General features: G+C 43.5%; 1 protein-coding gene across 2 annotated transcripts in view; it reads right to left on the reverse strand.

Moving 5' to 3' along the window:
- Positions 1-6,707: 6,707 nt before the first annotated feature.
- BLM (BLM RecQ like helicase) overlaps positions 6,708-20,855 on the reverse strand; it is a 52,590-nt gene continuing 38,442 nt past the window's right edge. For both annotated transcript variants that reach the window (XM_072982208.2, XM_072982209.2), the window contains exons 20-22: positions 19,057-19,179; positions 10,578-10,779; positions 6,708-6,998 (exon numbers count right to left, since the gene is read on the reverse strand). In XM_072982208.2, coding sequence (XP_072838309.2) covers positions 6,842-6,998; positions 10,578-10,779; positions 19,057-19,179 — 482 coding nt within the window. In that variant the 3' untranslated portion in view covers positions 6,708-6,841. The remainder of the gene's footprint in view (positions 6,999-10,577; positions 10,780-19,056; positions 19,180-20,855) is intronic.

Genomic DNA, 20,855 nt, shown 5'->3' on the forward strand with positions numbered 1-20,855 from the left:
GCAAAAGGCGCACTTCCGATTAACCCTTCCGGGCAAAATAAGACTCCACTTGCGTAACAGCAGGGCGAGGCAGGGCGAATTGTGCCTCGCCCCCATGATCGGCAGCTCCAATGATTAAGGATGATGGTATTTGAGGTCGAGCGAGAGGGGGCGGAGGACAGAAAGCGCGGCTCAGCAGTCTTTGCTCTTTTGGGTGCCTCACGTGCACTCCGCCTTTCAAGTGGGCGCGTGTTTTAGCTCGACACGTGGAAGAGAAGGAGGGTCTCCGTTCGCTCTCAGACGGAAGAGCGGCCGCATTTCAGAGACCAGGGAGGTGTTGCAGGAACGAAGCTGTGCGGATTCCTGGGGGGGGGGAGCAAACATACAAAACCCCCAGCTTTCGCCAGGGCTGTGGGGCCAAGGGCACGGATTCCTTGCCAGGGAAATGCACTCCGAGACGGCTTCTCTGCTGCCTGTCCTGGCGAGATTTGGAACTGCATTAAGGACCACAAGGGCTGTGATTCCAAGGCACTGCATCCATCCAAGAGTATTAAAGGAACTTGCGGGAGTGATTTCAAAGACTCCATCACCTTTGAGAATTTCCCAGAGACGACTTAAAACAGACTGGAGAGTTGGACCAAAACAAATAAAAAATGAGTTTCAACTTTTAAAATTTAATATTCTATATTTGGCAGGAAAAACCATATGCACTGATACAAGGGTGGCAGCTAGCTTGGCAGTAAGCAGATGTGAAAAGGACACAGAGGGGTCTTTAATAGATCACAGGCATAACATGATTCGGCAGTGTGGTCAGATGGCCAAAAATGTAAATACAGTTCTAGGCTGCATAAGCAGAAATACCATGTCCTAATCAAAGGAAACAATAGCACTGTATCTAGCACAGTTTTAGCATTCTGGAACATGTTCAAAGGAGGATGATAAGGGTGGTAAAAGATCCGGAGACAAAGCTGTATGAGGAACCGCTGAGGAAGCTGGATATGTTTAGTCTGGACAAGAGAAAGCTAGTGGCACCAGGATAGCAATCTTCAAGTATTTGATGGGCTACCACATAGAAGGAGCAAGCTTGCTTTCTGTTGGTCAAGAGGGAAGGATCCAAAATAATGGATTCAAATTATGAGAGAGGAGATTTCACCTAGGAAGGGGAACATTAGGAAGAATGTTTCAACAGTAAAACCTGTTCAGCACTAGATAGCTATGGAGGACGGTGGACTCCATTTGAGGAGAAATGGGCATCTGTTAGGGATGCTTTAGTTGCAGATTTCCTGCCTGTCAGGGAGTTGGACTTCATGACCCAGGCAATCCCAGCTTTATGGCTCTGTGATTCTTTCACTTCTACATCTAACTGTTACTGTGAACTAAAAATATACCAGTCTTGGTGAGAGTTAAAATTGGGAGCTTGCTGCTGCTTAAAATTCTGGCTTGAACTCTCACTAACTGTAAGTGTAACAGTCTTCAGAATAAATCTTCCAGACTGTCACCAGCAGGCTTTGATACTTCTACCGATTAATGCTTAAATTAAATCTGTTTATCTGGCATTTCGGTTAACATGTGTATCTTAATGCACTGAGACAGGACTCATGTTCTCATTATTTCTACAAAGAGAGCGGTAGTATTTGCATTTATTCATGATGGCTTTGTGAGGCTGACAGAACACAGGGTGGGAACCTATGACAGTGTACACAACATCAGGCGTCCTCAACAGAAGCAGAAGTGTAGCTTCATTTTGAACTCATTTGGCCAGCCGTAACTGCTTTAGTCCCAACAGGTGAGCAACTGAGTGTTCAGTCCCACTCCCAGCCGTGTTCTTAGAGGAACTGATCTCATGGGAGATCAAATTCACTCGTGTGCCTCTTCTGGCTGGGTGAAACTCCAAGCATATTGCAAACCTATAGGAGACACTGGTTAAAATGAATTTCGTCATCCTTACTATTTTAACAAATAAAGAGGAAGTTACGACTACAACCCTTTAGAATAATTATAGAAAAACCCTTCCCTGTGTCAGTGCCCTACATCCCACCCTGTATACTGGACTAAATTCCCATCACAGCAGCCACTGCTTACGGATGACATCAGGTTTGGGAAGTTTTGTTTAGAAAAGCCAAGGGACACGATCTGTTTTTGTGGAGTGTTTTTGTTAAGGAGAAAGGCAGGGTTAAAAATCTTTGAAAATAAATAAATAAATAAATTATGTTCTACTGTCACTGGAAGGACAGATCCTGAAGCTGAGGCTCCAATACTTTGGCCATCTCATAAGAAGAGAAGACTCCTTGGAAAAGACCCTGATGTTGGGAAAGTGTGAGGGCAAGAGGAGAAGGGGACGACAGAGGACGAGATGGCTGGACAGGGTCATTGAAGCTACCAACATGAATTTGACCCAACTCAGGGAGGCAGCGGAAGACAGGAGGGCCTGGCGTGCTCTGGTCCATGGGGTCACAAAGAGTCGGACACGACTAAACGACTAAACAGAACAAAAATGTTCTGGTTGGCAAAGTTGTAATAATTAATCCTAGCTGGTGGGACAAAAAGGCCTCTGAAATAGAAACCACCTGGGTGAGAAGGGAGGCCTTGCCTTCAACCTCCGAAGTCTCTGAGGCAGACCGTTCCTCTCAGGCAGGGGCAGGGAATGCTGGCATCGCCAATTTGGCTGGGCTACAGCAGGGGCAGACCACTTCCAGAGGCCACATTTCTCTGTTCCTTAACCCACAATGTCCGTTTTAAATTTATTTCTGTTTGACAAAGACTCCTTTTCCCTTTCGGTGAAGTGTAGGAAGCAATTTTGCCATGACTAAAGACAGACTGCTGTTCCTCTGCTAGTCAAACATGTCAATCACTTTAGCGATCGCAAAACGATGGTTCCAATGGGGCTTTTTCACTCTACAACCAACCGCGCCCACTTTACAGCACTTCGGAGGCTTTTCCTGCACCATCAGAGGGCTGGCGGGGGACCTCCAAAGCCGGCGATTGCGGCGAGGGGACCCCCTGCCAGTCCTCCCATGGTGCTTCCCCAGCTCCCTACCCCTTAAGTTCCTTAAAAAAAATTCCCCTAGGAATGCATTAATTAATTTTCAATGCATTCCTATGGGAAATTTGGTTTCACAAGACGATATTTTCGCAAGACAGCAATTTCTGCAGAATGGATTAACATTGTCTTGCGAGGCATCACTGTATGTCTCTTCACATATAGAAGCCACTGATGGCAGGGACAGTCTTACCAGAATAAATCTGTGGCTATGAACCCTGGGAAAGAGATGCAAAATCCAAAGCCAGCTGGGCAAGCTTATTCTTTTTGTGCACACCACAACTCACACTGTACCATTGCTTGCTTTCTACAAAATGTGTTTAATGTGATTGGCCATGCCTTCCCATGGCAATCATTTTGTGAGGGCAGCCAAATCTCAAAATTCCAAATGTGCTTAGGGAAAACTAGGGAAAACAGGATTTCCTGACAAAGGCTTCCTTATGTTGTAATAGAAAAGCACTGCTGCAGAAGCTGGGAAATGAAGATTTCCAGTTATAGCCTAAGACTGGAAGAGGAGCCAGACGTTCAGTCTCTAAAAGAGAGGTTCTGTGACACATGGCACATGCCTGACACGGTGGTAATACATTTAGGGATAACTCCTTTCCTGCAGACTGAGAAACAGTCCTTACTGACTGAGAAGTTAATCACAACCTTAGGTAAAGGTTCCCCTTGACAATTTGTCCATTTGTGTCTGACTCTAGGAGGGTGGTGCTCATCTGTTTCCAATCCATAGAGCTAGCGTTTGTCTGAAGACAATCTTCGGTGGCCACGTGGCCAGCGCGACTAGACATGGAACACTGTTACCTTCCCACCGTGGTGGTACCTATTTATCTACTCACATTTTGCATGCTTTTGGACTGCTAGATTGGCGAGAGCTGGGACAAGTGATGGGGGCTCACTCTGTCGCGTGGATTTGATCTTACAACTGCAGGTCTTCTAAACTTGCAGCACAGAGGCTTCTGTGGTTTAACCCGCAGCGCCACCACATCCCTAATCACAGCCTTAGTGGTAAATTATTTGAGGAGTAAATCATATTAACATGCTACTTCAGTAACCTTTGGGTGACAAGGAAGACTATTGCAGTCGTAGTAGTGTCTTCAGTTGCCTTTTGGGAAAGAGGAAGGTACTCTCCCGATTTTGACTGTACACTTCTGCCACACATATTGCATCCTCTAGAGATTTCGCCGTACAAGTTCTCTAGAAGGTACTTTCTTTGTAATGGCAGCTAGCTTGAGAGCTTGTTGGCTCACCCAGAAATGTACTGCTTTGGAAGATGCTCAGCCTAAACAGCATCCTTTGCCTGGGTAGAGAAATTAACAGAAATCACATGTTAATTCACATGTTAATTTTTCTTCTACTTCAGTGAAGATGACCAGCTTGGTCCACATTTTAAAGTAACTTGGTGGTGCTGGTAGATCAGTATCCTCTTTTTAATTTTTGAGAAACCCTTATACCATCACCATTTGTCTTTTTATTGTCCAATGTACCTCTAATAAAATTTAAAATTTGCAATTTAAGAATACAGAAACCTAATAAATTCTAGGATTACAGTGGTGCCTCGCTTAACGATGATAATCCGTTCCAGGAAAATCGCCATTAAGTGAAAACATCGTAAAACGAAATTAAAAACCCCGTTGAAAACCGTTCAGTGTGTTCCAATGGGGTAAAAACTCACCGTCCAGCGAAGATCCTCCATACAGCAGTCATTTTTGCTACCTGTATAGTGAGAAATCCGTTCCTAAACACAGCAGGGAGCCATTTTAAGCAACCGGCGGCCATTTTGAAAACCCAACGATCAGCTGTTTTTGATCGTCGTAAAGCAAAAATCGGTTCCCGAAGCAGGGAACCGATCATCACTGAGCGAAATACCGCCATTTAGACCATTGTTTTGCGATCGTAATGTGGGGCATTCATTAAGCAAAACACCACTGTACTAGGATCCCCAATTCCAGAAATTAGTTGAAGCTGATTTTATTCCCCTCTCAAAATTTCTTTATACTTCTCCCAGGTGGGATATGCCCTAGACTTGGGAGCAGATTATTTACCGTCTTCCCTACTTGGCTGTTGTTTTTTTAAGGTTTTCCATTCATCTCAAACAAAGCATACAGTGGTGCCTCGCTTAACGATGTTAATTGGTTAAAAAAAACATCGCTATGGGAAAACATCGTTAAGCGAAACACCATTTCCCATAGGAATGCATTGAAAACCGGTTAATCCATTCCAATGGGAACGGATTGCCGTCCTTAAGCGAAAATCCCCATAGGAAACATCGCTAAGTGAAACAATGTTTCCCCCAAGGGAAAGCCATTCAAAAGCCCTGAAGCCGGCTTCAGTGCTTTTGAATGGCTTTCCGATGTCTGTTTTCTCTCATTTTTAAGTGTCTTAAAATGTTTGAAACCTGTTTTAAATGCTTGGATTCGGTAGTGCACCTTGTGAAACATGTGCAAACTTAATTTGGTTTTGTTCTGAGTCTTCGTTAATTTTTGGTGATTTTTTTGTTTTCCCCATTTAAATCCATTGAACTGTCTGTCCAATGGATTTAAATGGGGAAAACAAAAAATCACGAAAAAATTAACGAAGACTCAGAACAAAACCGAACTAAGTGTGCATAGGTTTCAGAAGGTGCACTACCGAATCCAAGCATTTAAAACAGGTTTCAAACATTTTAAGACACTTTTAAATGAGCAAAAACAGACATCATTAAGTGAAATTCCCCCATAGAGAACATCGTTAAATGATGGGGAAATTTCCTCAAAGAAACCCATCGCAAAGCGAATACATCGTTAAACGAAGCAATCGCTAAGCGAGGCACCACTGTACTTCAGTAAAGCAGAACTGGCAAAGAGGAAAGAAGAAATGGCAACTACAGGCAACCTAAGGTGAGTTTTGAGCCATTTACCTCTGGCTAGATGTGCCAGGGGAATAGAGGGGATGGTCCCACTGCTCTAGAAGAGAGGACACTACTTTCCTGCCCTTAATAACAAGGAACCTTCTTCCGCCTACCAGCTTTTCGTTCAGAATAGAAATTATACTTGTAGACATTATCTCTGCAGGAACTTGGTACAGTGGTGCCTCGCATTACGATGTAGGATGAAAACATCGTAAAGCGATTTTAAAAAGCCCATAGAAACGCATTAAAACTCGATTAATGTGTTCCTATGGGCTTGAAACTCACCGTCCAGCGAAGATTCTCCATAGCGCGGCCATTTTCGCTGCCCGTGCAGCAAGGAATCCGTCCCAGAAAACAGCGGGCAGCCATTTTTCAACCCGGCGGCCATTTTGAAACCGCCGATCAGCTGTGCGAAAATTGTTGTTTTGCGATGATCGGTTAGCGAAGCAGGGAACCGATCATCGCAAAGCGAAAAAACTTATAGGAAACATCGTTTTGCAATCGCTTTTGTGATCGCAAAAACTTCGTTGTTATGCGATTTCATCGTAAAACGAAGCGCTTGTCTTGCAAGGCACCACTGTATTAATCTTTCTGAAGAATGATCCCAGAAGACTCCAGGTAGATTCTGCTCAAAAGGTATTTTGGTGAAGAGAAACGTTCAGGACAGGATTAGAAACTCAGCAAGCTGTGAATTACTCAAAAAGATTTAGAACACTTTGACACAGATGGTTACAAAAAGCATCTTTTCTATTATCCTAATTATCTGGTGATCACCACAAAGCCCATCAGCCTGCTAAGTTCGTGACTCCAACAGTCCATATTTATTAAAACCTTTAAGAATGTGTTGTATAATACAAATACAGCTTGTTAACAAAACTAGTACGTTCAAAATAAGTAATTTTCATAGAAATGAAAAAAGGACTTTAATAAAATTACAAAAGTGAGTAGGCAGGTTTAAGATAATGTCTATTTTTGGGCTTTGGTGGCGCCATAATTCCAGGCCTCTTCCCATTTCCTAGCTTGACTGGAGAAACACAAGATGTAGAACCTCTGGAGCTCAGTGATGTCTTCTTACAGTTCTTGTAACCCCTAAAAATGAGAGACAGAAAGCATTGAGAAATGACACTGGTCGCAGTATAGTGATGCCTCGACTTACGAATGTCCTGACATACAACCATTTCGAGTTACGACCAACTCCAGCCGCAAAATTTTGCTTCTACTTGCAACCGGAACTTCAAGTTATGAACAGAAAAAAGGCGGGGAATTCAAATTGCTAACCATTGGTGGCAAAGAGGCTGCTTCTTTGTAGCTCTTTCACCCCAGCGGTTAGAGTGTATGCGATCGGAGGAGGCTTCGTACTGCCTGATAAGGTAAGGTGCTGCTTTCTGCTTTTTAAAAACTGTTCTGGGTGGGGTTTTCAGTGTGGTTTTGAGCTGGGGGGTTATGTTTCTGTGCTGTGATGGGTTTTGCAGTCTTTGTTTTTTTGGGTTTTTTCTGGTTTCCAATGGGTCTTGCAGGGTTTATTTGCTTTTTCGTTTTCTCCTCCCCCCCATTTCCGAAGGGTCTTGCATGGTTTGTTTTCTTTTTGGGTCCATCCCCCCCATTTCCGAAGGGTCTTGCACAGTTTCTTTGCTTTTCTTTTTTCCCCCCTTCGACCAGAACGGATTAATTGAGTTTCCAATGGGTCTTGCATGGTTTGTTTGCTTTTTTTTTTTTTTTTTTTGCATTTCCAAACGGTCTTGCATGGTTTATTTGCTTTTCATTTCTTTTTTTTCCTTTGGCTGGAACGGATTAATCACGTTTCCGATGGGTCTTGCAGGTTTTTGTGTGTGTTTTTTTGGTGATTTTTCTTTGGCCAGAACGGATTGCATTTCAATGCATTCCTATGGGAAATGGTGCTTCGACCTACAACTATTTCGAGTTATGACCGGAGTTACGGAACCAATTAAGTTCGTAAGTTGAGGCACCACTGTATTTATGTAAATATACATATATACTTACATAAAAGCCTCAAAAGCCTCATGGGATTCAAGTTCCTTCTTAGCACTACTGCTCTAAATTTTGATCAAATTTCTATTTGTACCTTGATAAAAAATAATATCAAGTGTATTCTAGTCTCCAGGGCCAGACGAATTACATCCAAGGATATTAAAAGAACTGGCAGAAGTACAGTGGTGCCCTCCATAGCGATGATAATCCATTCCGAAAAAATCGTCGCGATACGGATTCGTCGCTATGTGGGACAAAGAAGCCCATAGGAATGCATTAAAACACATTTAATGCGTTACTATGGGCAAAAAACTCACTGTTCTGCGAAAATCCTCCATGCGGCTGCCATTTTCGCTGCCCGGTAAGCAAGGAAAGGGCACGAAAACACTGCAGGCGGCCATTGTGTTTACCCGGTGGCCATTTGGGAACCGCCAATCAGCTGTTCTTAAAACATCGCTATGCGAAAATTGGTAAGCGAAACGCTTACCGATCATTGCAAAGCGATGTTTTACCATCTAAAACATTGCAATGCAATCGCTTTTGCGATCGCAAAAAAACATCGCTATGCGGATTCATCGTTAAACTAAGCACTCGTTATGCGGGGCACCACTGTAATTTCAGAACCATTGGCAATAATATTTGAGAATTCTGGGAGAACAGAAATCCCCACAGACTTTCTTGTCCCTATCTTCAAAAAGGGGGGGGGGGAAAGACCCAAATAATTATGGCCCAGTCAGCCTGGCATCAATTCCCAAAAAAATTCTAGAGTAGATCATTAAAGAGTTTGTTATTACTTAGGAAGTCACTCAAGCCATCACTAAAAGTCAACACGGGTTTCTCAATAACAAGTCGTGCCAGACTAATCTGATCTTTTTTATATAGTTACAGGCTTGATAGATGAAAGGAACGCTGTGGATGTAGCATATCTTGATTTCAGTAAGGCCTTTGATAAAGTTCCCCATGATATTCTTGCAAGGAAGCTAGTAAAATGTGGACTAGACAGTGCTACTGTTCGGTGGATTTGTAATTGGTTGACTGACCGAACCCAAAGCGTGCTCACCAATGGCTTCTCTTCATTCTTGAGAGAGGTAACTAATGGGGTGCCTCAGGCTTCTGTTCTGGGCCCTGTGCTATTCAACATCTTTATCAATGACTTGGATGAAGGAATAGAAAGTACGCTGATTAAATTTACAGGTGATACCAAATTTGTAGGGGTTGCTAATTCCCCAGAAGACAGGATTAAAATCCAAAATGCCCTTGACAGATTAGAGTCCTGGGCCAAACTAACAAAATGAATGTCAACAGGGAGAAATGTAAGGTCCTACACCTAGGCAGAAAAAATGAACTGCACAGATATAGGATGGAAGGCACCTGGCTAGACAACAGTTCCTGTGAAAGGGATCTAGGAGTCTTGGTAGACCACAAACTGAACATGAGTCAGCAGTGCGATGCAGCTGCCAAGAAAGCCAATGCAATTCTTGGTTGCATCAATAGTATAGTGTCTAAATCAAGGGAAGTGATAGTACTACTCTTATTCTGCTTTGGTCAGACCTCACCTGGAGTATTGTGTCCAGTCCTCAATTCAAAAAGGGTGTTGACAACCTGAAACGTGTCCAGAGGAGGGTGACCAAATGGAAGCCATGTCCTATGAGGAGCGGCTTGGGGAGCTGGGAATGTTTAGCCTTACAAAAAAGGTTAAGAGAGGACATGATAGCCATGTTTAAATATTTGAAGGGATGTCATGTCGAGGAAGGGACAGGTTTGTTTTCCACGGGTCTAGACACTAGGACAAGGAGCAATGGTTTCAAACTACAGGAAAAGAGATTCCACCTGAATCTCAGGAAGAACTTCCTGACGGTCAGAGCTGGTTGGCGGTGGAATCTGCTGCCTCGAAGGCTGGTGGCATCTCCTTCTTTGGAGGTTTTAAGCAGAGGCTGGACGGCCATCTGTCGAGAGTGCTTTGACGGAGTTCCTGCATGGCAGGGGGTTGGACTCGATGGCCCCTGTGGTCTCTTCCAATTCTGTGATTCTATGATTCTACTGATAACTACCAAATAAGTTCAGTTTCTCTTTATGTTCTCTCCTTCATTGTGGGAGAAAAAAAATGCAAATCCCTTGGCACTGCATTCTTCTCTTTTGAGTGTTTGAAATGCTCCCAAGAATTTCATTCATTTTATTTGTCATGCTAGGCACAAACAGGAATTGCTCACTTATACAAAGACACCCAAAAGATGTGGCATTAACAATTCTTCCCATAATCATTTCAAGAGATTATTTAAAAATGAATAATTCTATGCTGCTTTCATGCTAGTACTCCCAATCCTACTGCTCACTCCATACAAGGACCTTTTTATAATGCAGTAATTAAGAATGCTTAATTACCACTTTATGAGGGTTCTATTCCCATTTAAAGTAATTATGAGCCATCAAGCCAATTCTTGACTTATAGTGACCCTATTCAGGGTTTCTAGTTAGAGAGTACTCAGGAGTAGTTTACTATTACCTTCTTCTGGGGCTGCTCTGGCACTGTGCAGCTTTTGCTCAGGATCAAACAGGCTGGCTCTTCTGGGATATACAGTGGGGTAGCTGCAGCCAGACACCTAACTCACTGAGCTTTCTATTCCCACCAGTAGCCAGAAAACTGGTCATACAAGCTTTATGAAGGATCAGAAAACATACCCATTAGAATGAGCCTGCTCGCCCCCAAACACACACTTTTTCTTTTTTGATTCTCTGAAGAACTGTGGCTTTTTTCTTTTTCTTCCCTTATTTCCTCTGTTTTGAAAATAGGCAGATGTTGTGCAATCCTCATTCTCTGCCTCATCTGTATTGTAAGTTCTTGTGGCATCAATGTCCATGGATCGGAGACACTCTCTTTCCTCTGTGGGGGTAGAGGCCAAAATTTTAACATTATATATTTAAATTGTGCATTCAGTTAACAAATATTTGCTGCACTTTCATGTTTGCATGGAGAATAGCACTTAAATATCAGAAAGAAACCCCTCAGACACACAACTTTATTTGCCTGGCTGCCACCAATACATAAACACACGGGTACTGTGTATGAAGTGGTCCCTGATGTTGCTTGAGTCATTTGAATTATTGCAAAGAGTACTACTGACATGATTAAAACGACTTAAAGCAGTAAATAGTCATTTTGTACAAAGGGCTTTCCACATGGTTTCCTGTTTCAGTAACAGGTGTGTAGATAAAGCAGATAGAGAGGTTACTTACCTGTAACCATGGTTCTCTGAGTGGTCCTCTGTGAATCCACACAAATGGGTTGTTCTGCGCCTGCGCAGGACCTCTCAGAAGTTTCTAGAGCTTAAAGACATGTGATTAGAAGGATGTTCCCCCGTGGGGTGCATGCTCCACCTCCCCATGGTCCTCTCAGTTCCCAAAGTCCACCACTGTCAACAAGGTTAGATAGACAACGAAGTGACGGAGGGGAGGATGGGTGGGATGTGTGGATTCAGAGGACCACTCAAAGAACCATGGTTACAGGTAAGTAACCTCTTTCTTCTTCGTGGCCTCTGTGAATGCACACAATTGGGTGACTGACAAGCTCACTTACCAGATGGTGGGACATCACGGTAGAAAGGAAGTCAATACAGCTCCGCCAAAAGCAGCATCATTTTTTGCCCTGACATTAAGACGGTAATGCCTCCTGGAGGTCAACGGAGTAGACCATTTAGCTTCATGACAGATGTGAGGAAGTTCACATATGGGAAGTTCACATCACAAATGGGTGACTAGCAAGCTCACTTACCAGTTAGTGGACCGTCACTGAAGAAAAGATGTCAATATAGCTCTCCTGAACCAGGCATCATTCTTTGCTCGAACATCCAGCCAGAAGGTGGACCATGTGGCTGCCCGACAGATGTTGGAAATGTCCACACTGCGCTGGAATGCAGTGGAGGTAGACATAGCTCTAGTGGAGTGGGCTTTAATGGTATCAGGAGGCGTTTTCCCTGCGAGTTCATAGGCCACGGAAATGGCTTGAACTATCCATCAAGACAAGTTCTGCGATTATGCTGGAGAGCCTTTATGAGGTCCATGAAAACAAATGAAGAGACGGGGAGATGTCCTGAAAGTTTTTGTTCTGTCTATGTAGAATGAAAGAGCATGACGAATGTCTAAAGTGTGGAGAATGCACTCAAGATCAGAAGTCAGTGAAGGAAAGAGAGACGGTAAGATGACAGGTTGATTCAAATGAAAATTGGATACTACATTGAGGAGGAATGACACATCTGGATAAAGTGTGACTTTGTGAGGATGGAATTGTATGTATGGAGAGTCAGATCTGAGAGCAGAGAGCTCACTCACTCGACGAGCTGAGGTGATGGCTACCAAGAAGAAGGTCTTCAATGAAAGAAGTCTGAAGTTAGTGGAAGCCATGGGTTCAAATGGTGGTTTGGTAAGAGCATTAAGAACAGTTTGGAGAAACCACTGAGGGAGTGGGGGTTGCTGTGGAGGGCAAATATTGTGAAGTCCTTTTAAAAATCTTTTCAAGGTTGGATGAGAGAAAAATTTGGCTGATTCTGCATCTGGTGGTTGATGAGATATAATTGCAGCAGCATAAACTTTGAAAGTGGCGTGAGAGAGTCCCAGGTTGAATAGGTGTAAAAGATAATTAAGCAATGTATCTAAAGACATTGGGGATGCTGAGAGATTTTTAGAGGTAGCACAGGTAGAGAAAGACTTCCATTTATAATTATATAGAATTTGTTTGGATGGTTTTCTACCTCTACTAATGATGGTTGTTACGAGGGAAGAATCCTCCATGCTGTAAGTTTGAGGGACATTAGGTTTGGGTGTTTATTCAATGTTTATTATTAACGTGGCAAAGTTTGAATAAACATTGATATCCTGGGTGTCAATGAACTAAAATGAATGGGAATGGGCGAATTCAATTCAGATGATTACCATGTCTACTATTGTAGGCACGAATCCCGTAGAAGAAATGGAGTAGTCCTCATAGTCAACAAAAAAATGGGAAAAGCTGTACTGGGATACAATCTCAAAAATGACAAAATGATTTCAATACGAATCCAAGGCAGACCTTTCAACATCACAGTAATCCAGGTTTATGCACCAATCACTGATGCTGAAGAGGCTGAAATAGATCAATTCAATGAAGACTTAAAACACCTTCTAGAACTGACACCAAAGAAAGATGTTCTTCTCATTCTAAGGGATTGGAATGCTAAAGTACGGGATCAAGAGATAAAGGAACAAGAGGGAAGTTTGGCCTTGGAGTTCAAAAACAAGCAGGGCAAAGGCTAATAGAGTTTTGTAAAGAGAACAAGCTGGTCATCACACACACTCTTTTCCAACAACACAAGAGGCAATTTTACACATGGACATCACCAGATGGGCAATACCGAAATCAGATTGATTATATTCTCTGCAGCCAAAGATGGAGAAGTTCTATACAGTCAGCAAAAATCTGGAGCTGATTGTGGCTCTGATCATCAGCTTCTCATAGCAAAATTCAAGCTTAAACTGAAGAAAGTAGGAAACACCACTGGGCTATAATCTAAACCAGGAATAATCTAAACCAAATCCCTTATGAATACACAGTGAAAGTGAAGAACAGATTTAAAGAACTAGGTTTGGTGGACAGAGTGGCTGAAGAACTATGGGTGGAGGCTCACAACACTGTACAGGAGGCAGCAACAAAAAACATCCAAAAGAAAAGGAAATGCAAGAAAACAAAGTGGCTGTCCAACGAGGCCTTACAAATAGCAGAGAAGAGAAGGGAAACAAAATGCAAGGGAGATAGGGAAAGTTACAGAGAATTGAATGCTGACTTCCAAAGAATAGGAAGGAGAGACAAGAGGGCCTTCTTAAATAAAATTAAAGGAACATTTTGTGCAAAGATGGCTATGATAAAGGACAAAAATGGCAGGGAAGTCACAGAAGCAGAAGACATCAAGAAGAGGTGGCAAGAATACATAGAGGAATTATACCAGAAAGATCTGGATGTCCCAGACAACCCAGATAGTGTGGTTGCTGTCCTTGAGCCAGACATCCTGAAGAGTGAAGTCAAGTGGGCCTTAGAAAGCATGGCTAACAAGGCCAGTGGAGGTGATGGCATTCCGGTGAAACTATTTAAAATCTTAAAATATGGTGCTGTTAAGGTGCTACTCTCTATATGCCAGCAAGTTTGGAAAACTCAGCAGTGGCCAGAGGACTGGAAAAGATCAGCCTACATCCCAATCCCAAAGAAGGGCAGTGCCAAAGAATGCTCCAACTACCGTACAATTGCACTCATTTCACCTGTTAGCAAGGTTCTGCTCAAAATCCTACAAGGTAGGCTTCAGCAGTATGTGGACCGAGAACTCCCAGAAGTACAAGCTGCATTCCAAAGGGGCAGAGGAACTAGAGACCAAGGTGCTAACATGTGCTGGATTATGGAGAACGCCAGAAAGTTCCAGAAAAACATCTACTTCTGCTTCATTGACTACGCAAAAGCATTTGACTGCGTGGACCACAGCAAACTATGGTAAGTTCTTAAAGAAATGGAAGTGCCTGACCACCTTATCTACCTCCTGAGAAATCTATACACTGGTGCCCCGCTAGACGATTACCTCGCAAAACAGTTTATTTGCTAGATGATGAGTTTTTGCAATTGCTACAGCGCTTCGCAAAATGGTGTTTCGTATGGGCGATTTTTGCTGGATGATGTTTCGGTCAGTGCTTCGCAAGATTTTTTTTCGGGACTTTTTTGCAAGATGACGATTTTGACAGCTGATCTGCGCTTCGCAAAACGGTTTTCCTATGGGCGATTTTCGCAAAACGACGATTTTTCCCCATTGGAACGCATTAAATGGATTTCAGTGCATTCCAATGGGGAACCGCATTTCGCAAGACGATGTTTTCGCAAAACAGCGATTTTCGCAGAACGAATTAACATAGTCTTGCGGGGCACCACTGTACATGGGACAGGAAGCAATGGTTAGAACTGGATATGGAACAACTGACTGGTTCAAAATTGGGAAAGGAGTACAACAAGGCTGTATACAGTTTCCATGCTTTTTAAACTTATATGCAGAATACATTATTTAAAAGGCTGGACTGGATGAATCCCAAACCGGAATTAAGATTGCCGGAAGAAATATCAACAGCCTCAGATATGCAGATGATACCACTCTAATGGTGGAAAGTGAGGAAGAACTAAAGAATCTTGTAATGACGGTGAAAGAGGAGAGCACAAAAATTGGTCCGAAGCACAATATTTAAAAAAACTAAGATCATGGCTACTAGTCCCATCACCTCCTGGCAAACAGAAGGGGAAAATACGGAGGTAGTGACAGATTTTACCCTCTTGGGCTCCATGATCACTGCAGATGGTGACAGCAGCCACGAAATTAAAAGACACCTGCTACTTGGGAGGAAAGCTATGACAAACCTTGACAGCATCTTAAAAAGCAGAGACATCACCTTGCTGACAAAGGTCCACATAATCAAAGCTATGTTTTTTCCAGTAGTGATGTATGGAAGTGAGAGCTGAATCATAAAGAAGGCTGACCACTGAAGAATTGATGCCTTTGAATTGTGGTGCTGGAGGAGACTCTAGAGAGTCCCTTGGACTGCAAGGAGAACAAACCTATCAATTCTTAAGGAAATCAACCCTGAGTGCTCACTGGAAGGACAGATCCTGAAGCTGAGGATCCAATACTTTGGCCATCTCATGAGCAGAGAAGACTCCCTGGAAAAGACCCTGATGTTGGGAAAGTGTGAAGGCAAGAGGAGAAGGGGATGACAGAGGATGAGATGGTTGGACAGTGTTATCGAAGCTACCAACATGAATTTGACCAAACTTCGGGAGGCAGTGGAAGACAGGAGGCATGCTCTGGTCCATGGGGTCACAAAGAGTCGGACATGACTAAATGACTAAACAAGAAGGTTTGGGTGATAAATCTTGCCTGTCATCCTGGGAGAGCAGGTTCAGAATTTTGGGGAGGCGGAGAAAGGTGGTTGACATCAACTTGAAGTGTATGTGGTTGTCGAGGTCACCAAGGGACAATCAGAATTGCATCGGCATAGAATTGATGAATTCTGAATACATCTTTGAATGAGAGGAATTGGGGGAAATGGGTAGAGAAGATGAGTTCCCTAGTCGATCACCAATGGAATTGGTTCCGATCCTGGCACAGGAGCAATATTGACTGCACTTTGCGTTGTTTGCTGTTGCAAAGATGTCGATGAGTGGTTTTCCCCAATTTTAGCAAATTTGAGTGAAGATGGAGTCGTTGAGGGAAAGGAGTACATTTGTTATTTGAGACTGTGAGACGACTAAGGTGGTCTGCTAAAATGTTCTCCTCTGTGGTGATGTGAACTGCAATTGGAAATACATGGTGAAGGTAGCATCTTATATCGCCGAAGACCAAATCTTGTTTGGGCAGTGTTGGTTCTTCAATGTCGAGTTCCAGGGATTTGGCCATCCCCGTAACAAGTTGGGAATAGGAGGTGAAATCCTCTGATAGAGACCTAGGGTGGTTGTCTGCCACATCTGATCCAGGGGTAGGTATGTTAGATGGAGATTCCTGAGAAATACAGTGGTGCCTCAACTTACAAACACCCCTACCTACGAACATTTCAGCTTACGAGCAGCTCCGCTTGCAAAATTTTGCTTCGACTTGCGAGCGGAGCTTCGACCTAAGAACAGAAAAGGGCAGGGGAAAAGGGTGAGAAATTCAAACCGTTGGTGGCAAAGAGGCTGCTTCTTTGTAGCTCTTTTGTCCCAATGGTTATAGCATGGGGTCAGGGAACTCTTTTACTCCTGCGGGGCAGGAGGAGGAAGGAGAGGCGGGGCGGCTCTGAATCGCTGAATCGCAGCTCCCTGCCAACCCCTGGCGCGGGTCTACTCATGAGTAAGATCCGCAGAAGGCACGGGTCTACTCATGAGTAAGGGCGGCCGAAGGCGCTGGGCTGAGGCGCACAGGTCAGAGGGGCTCCTCCGTGGACAGAATGTGCGGCGGCAGCGGAGAACGCTCCCCGCCGGGGAGTGAGTGCCATCGGAGGCAGCTTTGGTCTGCCTGGTAAGGTGCTGTTTTTTCCTTTTTAGAAACTTCTGGGTGGGTTTTGCAGGGTGGGTTTCAGCTCAGGGGGGTTATGTTTCCGTGCTGTGTGTGTGTGTGTGTGTGTTTTGCAGTCCCAGTGTGGGGATTGCTCAATGTTTCTTTTTGATTTTTTTTTCTTTTGCAGCATTCGGGGCTTGCTCTGTTTATTTTTGGTTGTTTTTAAAAAAGCCCCAGCACCTTCCGATGGGGCTTTCTATGTGCTTTATACTTTTTTTGAAATGCTGGAACGGATTAATCCCGTTCTGATGCATTTCAATGTAAAATGGTGTTTCGACTTATGAGCATTTCGACTTAAGAACACCATTCTGATATGGATTAAGTTTGTTAGTCGAGACACCCCTGTACTAGAGTGAGAATCTTGATCTGTTGAAGATGACGTAGAGGGAGAGGCAGGTTGGTGAGGTCTGATTGGTCGTGATATACCTGGATCAGAGGGAGGAGGTCCTTTGTAAGTAGTGGTGACTTGTACAGAGGGTCGATGGTGTTGAGAGACCGATGGTGGTATGGGCTCATGTTGAGATCATTTGACATTGAATGTTCTGGTAAGGTATAATGATGTTTGCGAAATGGCTTCAAGGAAGTGGTTTGTTCAGAAGGCTGGGCGTGTGAATAAGGTTTATGAAGGTCCATGTTGAGGTGGAGACGGGGATGCAAAAGGAAAGTGTCGAGCTTCGTACAGTATTGTGTAATGCACCCTCTTAGGCTTGTCGTAGAAGACCTGTTCTGGTATGTCCTCTTGGATATATGCGTCATAGGGTGGATAATATGGAACATCATAATCGCCTCATTTGTGATCCCGAGCTTGGTAGTGGTATCGAGGGAGTTCGTAATAGTAACGAGGTGGCTCCTGATAATAGATGGCTTCTCCATGTGGAGGATCATAAACTGGAGAGAGGTGTCTCCGCTTAGATGTGTGTTTTCTGGGAGACCTTCTGGGAGGATCAGAATCGGAAAGTAGTATCATTATGGCCCGTCCTGATGATGCAGGACTAGAACAGGCAGAAGCCTGGCTGGAGTGATCGTCAGCTGTAGAAAGGCCAATACTGGGAGCAAGGCTACCCGCTGATATGGAAGCCTGAGAAGGAGGTTCAGAGTGATCATCTCTTGTTAAGTGAGAATCATGAGTGTCCCTGGATGATTCTTCCAAAATTGGAGAAGGAAGCGACGGAGGAGGTTGCTCCATGCAGAGGGTCTTGGAGAGTTTTTAAAAGATTTTTTGGGGTTTGCTCTTTTCTTTTCTCCTTTTAGGAGAGCTCTTAGCCTGGGAAGCAGAGGCTTTCAACATTGATACCGACTTTGGTCTTGATGTCGATTTGGATTGTTCCTTTTCCCTGGTGATAGAGTCGTTGGGCTCAACATCAACTTAGATGGTTCGGAGCGTGGAACCGGTGATGAGGTAGGTTCTATTGGTGTCGATGGGTGAAAGTGAAGAAATTTCTCCCAGAGATGAGATCTAAGCCTTTGAAGTCAGAGTTTCAAGGCTGGTTTAGTGAACCTTTTGCATGCCGAGCAGGATTGTGTCTGATGCTCTTCACCCAAACAGAAAAGACAGTGATCGTGGCCATCAGGTTGCGGGATCTTGTTAATGCAGAGCACACACCGCTTGAATGGCACTGGAGAGACCATAAAATGAGGGAAGGGAAGGAGAAAAATGGGGTAGTAGGTAGGAGGGAGTGAAGGAGCAAACAAAAAGGGATAAAACTCAATGGGTAAAGGAAAAAATAACTCATGGGAGAACGTCAATTGAAAACAGAAAGGTAAGTGCAAAAAAAGGTGAGGTACAGAGTACGGATTTTGAAGTCACTGTAGCGGCCAAAATTAGGTCTAAACTACGCGGTGGCAAAAAGAAACTGAGAGGACCTTGGGCAGGCAGAGCATGCACCCCACGGGGGAAGTCCTACTAATCACATGTCTTTAAGCTCTAGAAACCTCTGAGACATCCTGCGCAGGCAGCAGAACAACCCGTTTGTGTGCATTCACAGAGGCCACGAAGAAGAAATATATATTATTATATAATAACTTATTTAAAATATAAACAAAAATGAAGATTGAAACTGAACTCATAATACCTGACTGCATCTTTTCTGAGTATTTCTGCATCACTTTAATTATTTCTGCACCGTACTTCTCTAACTTGTCCTCTGTAACGCCATCAATCTGAAGCAAAACTGCTGGATCCGAAGACAATGTCTCTGAAGACAAAAGAAGCACCCTTTAAATGGGATGTTTCAAAGATGCAAGCAGAAAGATTTTCAGATATAAACATTTGTGTTATTGAAAAAAAGATGGATCGCATATTCCAAATCATTTTTTTGTTTATATGAAGAATATATACTAAAAAAGCACTACGCAATAATAATAGATTACAAATTGGATATCGAAACCTTTGTTCTGAAATTTCCAGGCAAAAGACACAAGCCATCTGACCAGTCACTTAATTTGCTCTGGTCTCAGTACAAACAATGAAGATTTAAGGGACAAGAAGGCCAAACTGGTATTAGATTGAATCATCATCATCATCATCATTATGTGCTGTCAAGTCAATTCTGACTTATGGCGACCCCTTCAGGGTTTTCCCGATAGACAATACAGTACTGTACTCAGAAGTAGTTTATCCTTCTCTTCTTCTGGGGGCAGCTCTGGATCTGTGCAGCTTGCCTAAGACCACACAGGTTGGCTCTGCTCATAGGAGGAGCTATGAGGGGAATCAAACTCTCAATCACTGGCTCTGCCCTAAACTACTGAGCTATCCAAAACCAAAAAAAGCAAAGCGTGCCGCTTATATACCGTCCCATAACACTTCAAGCACTCTCTGGGCGGTTTACAAGTTAATTATGCAGGCTACACATTGCCCCCCCCCGCGAGCTGGGTACTCCTTTTACCGACCTCAGAAGGATAGAAGGCTGAGTCAACCTTGAGCCGGCTACCTGGGATTGAACTCCAGGTCGTGAGCACAGTTTTGGCTGCAGTCCAGCAGTTTAATCACTGTGCCATGAGGCTCCAACCACCTCACTAGGCTGAATATATGCCACGGGGAGCAGTGTCACTCCTAGTATATCTACTCCCCATTCCATTTTTACACACAGCCTATTCTTATACATTAACTGATGCATGCAAATATTCCCATTGTGGTGTGCTGGACTGGAAGATTTGTACTCAGCTAAGAAGTGCAGAGATCCCAATATTTATGTCCAAGGTAAAGGGAAAGTCTTATTTTTGGTTGGGAGCTCCTTGTAGCTTAGATTAGAGGTGTGCTGGATGTTCTTCACGAATGGTTTAAATCCATAACAGATTGATTCATGCCATTCCACTCATCCCACAAGATCAAGAGTACATGCCAGATCCTGTTTCCATGTCTGTGGCGGTTTTCTGAACAGTCCTGCTGCTCAACTCCCACTCCCAGCAGCCCCAGCCAGCATGGCCAATAACATTTGGATAACCACACATTGTCCACTCCTGTTCTGAATCCTACAGCAATCTGTAGACATTGAGTATCCCCAGACTTCTTATACTGGAATCAAATATAACTGAGCTATATTGATGTAACCTTGGTATATTAAGCTAAAAGATCTGCAGTCATAATATAATAACAAAACAGGATATTTTGCCACTTAGAAGTCAGATGTATGGGATATAAGCTTTTATAGATTAGTGCATGCTATCAGACTGATATTTTCCTCAAACAAGGGTAAAACTCTAGGGAGGAAATGTCTATGAAATGCAAGAGGTACAAATAAGTCTGAATTTTCACTGAAAGCTCAAACTGATTATTTCACAGCAACTTAGCACAGCAGTGAAGGAATGTTTGTTCACAACAGCAGTCATTGGCAACACTCACTGAGTTTATTTTGCATGAACTGGAGCATCA

This window comes from Pogona vitticeps, chromosome 12 (assembly GCF_051106095.1).
Source record: "Pogona vitticeps strain Pit_001003342236 chromosome 12, PviZW2.1, whole genome shotgun sequence".
In the NCBI taxonomy this organism is placed as follows: domain Eukaryota; kingdom Metazoa; phylum Chordata; class Lepidosauria; order Squamata; family Agamidae; genus Pogona; species Pogona vitticeps.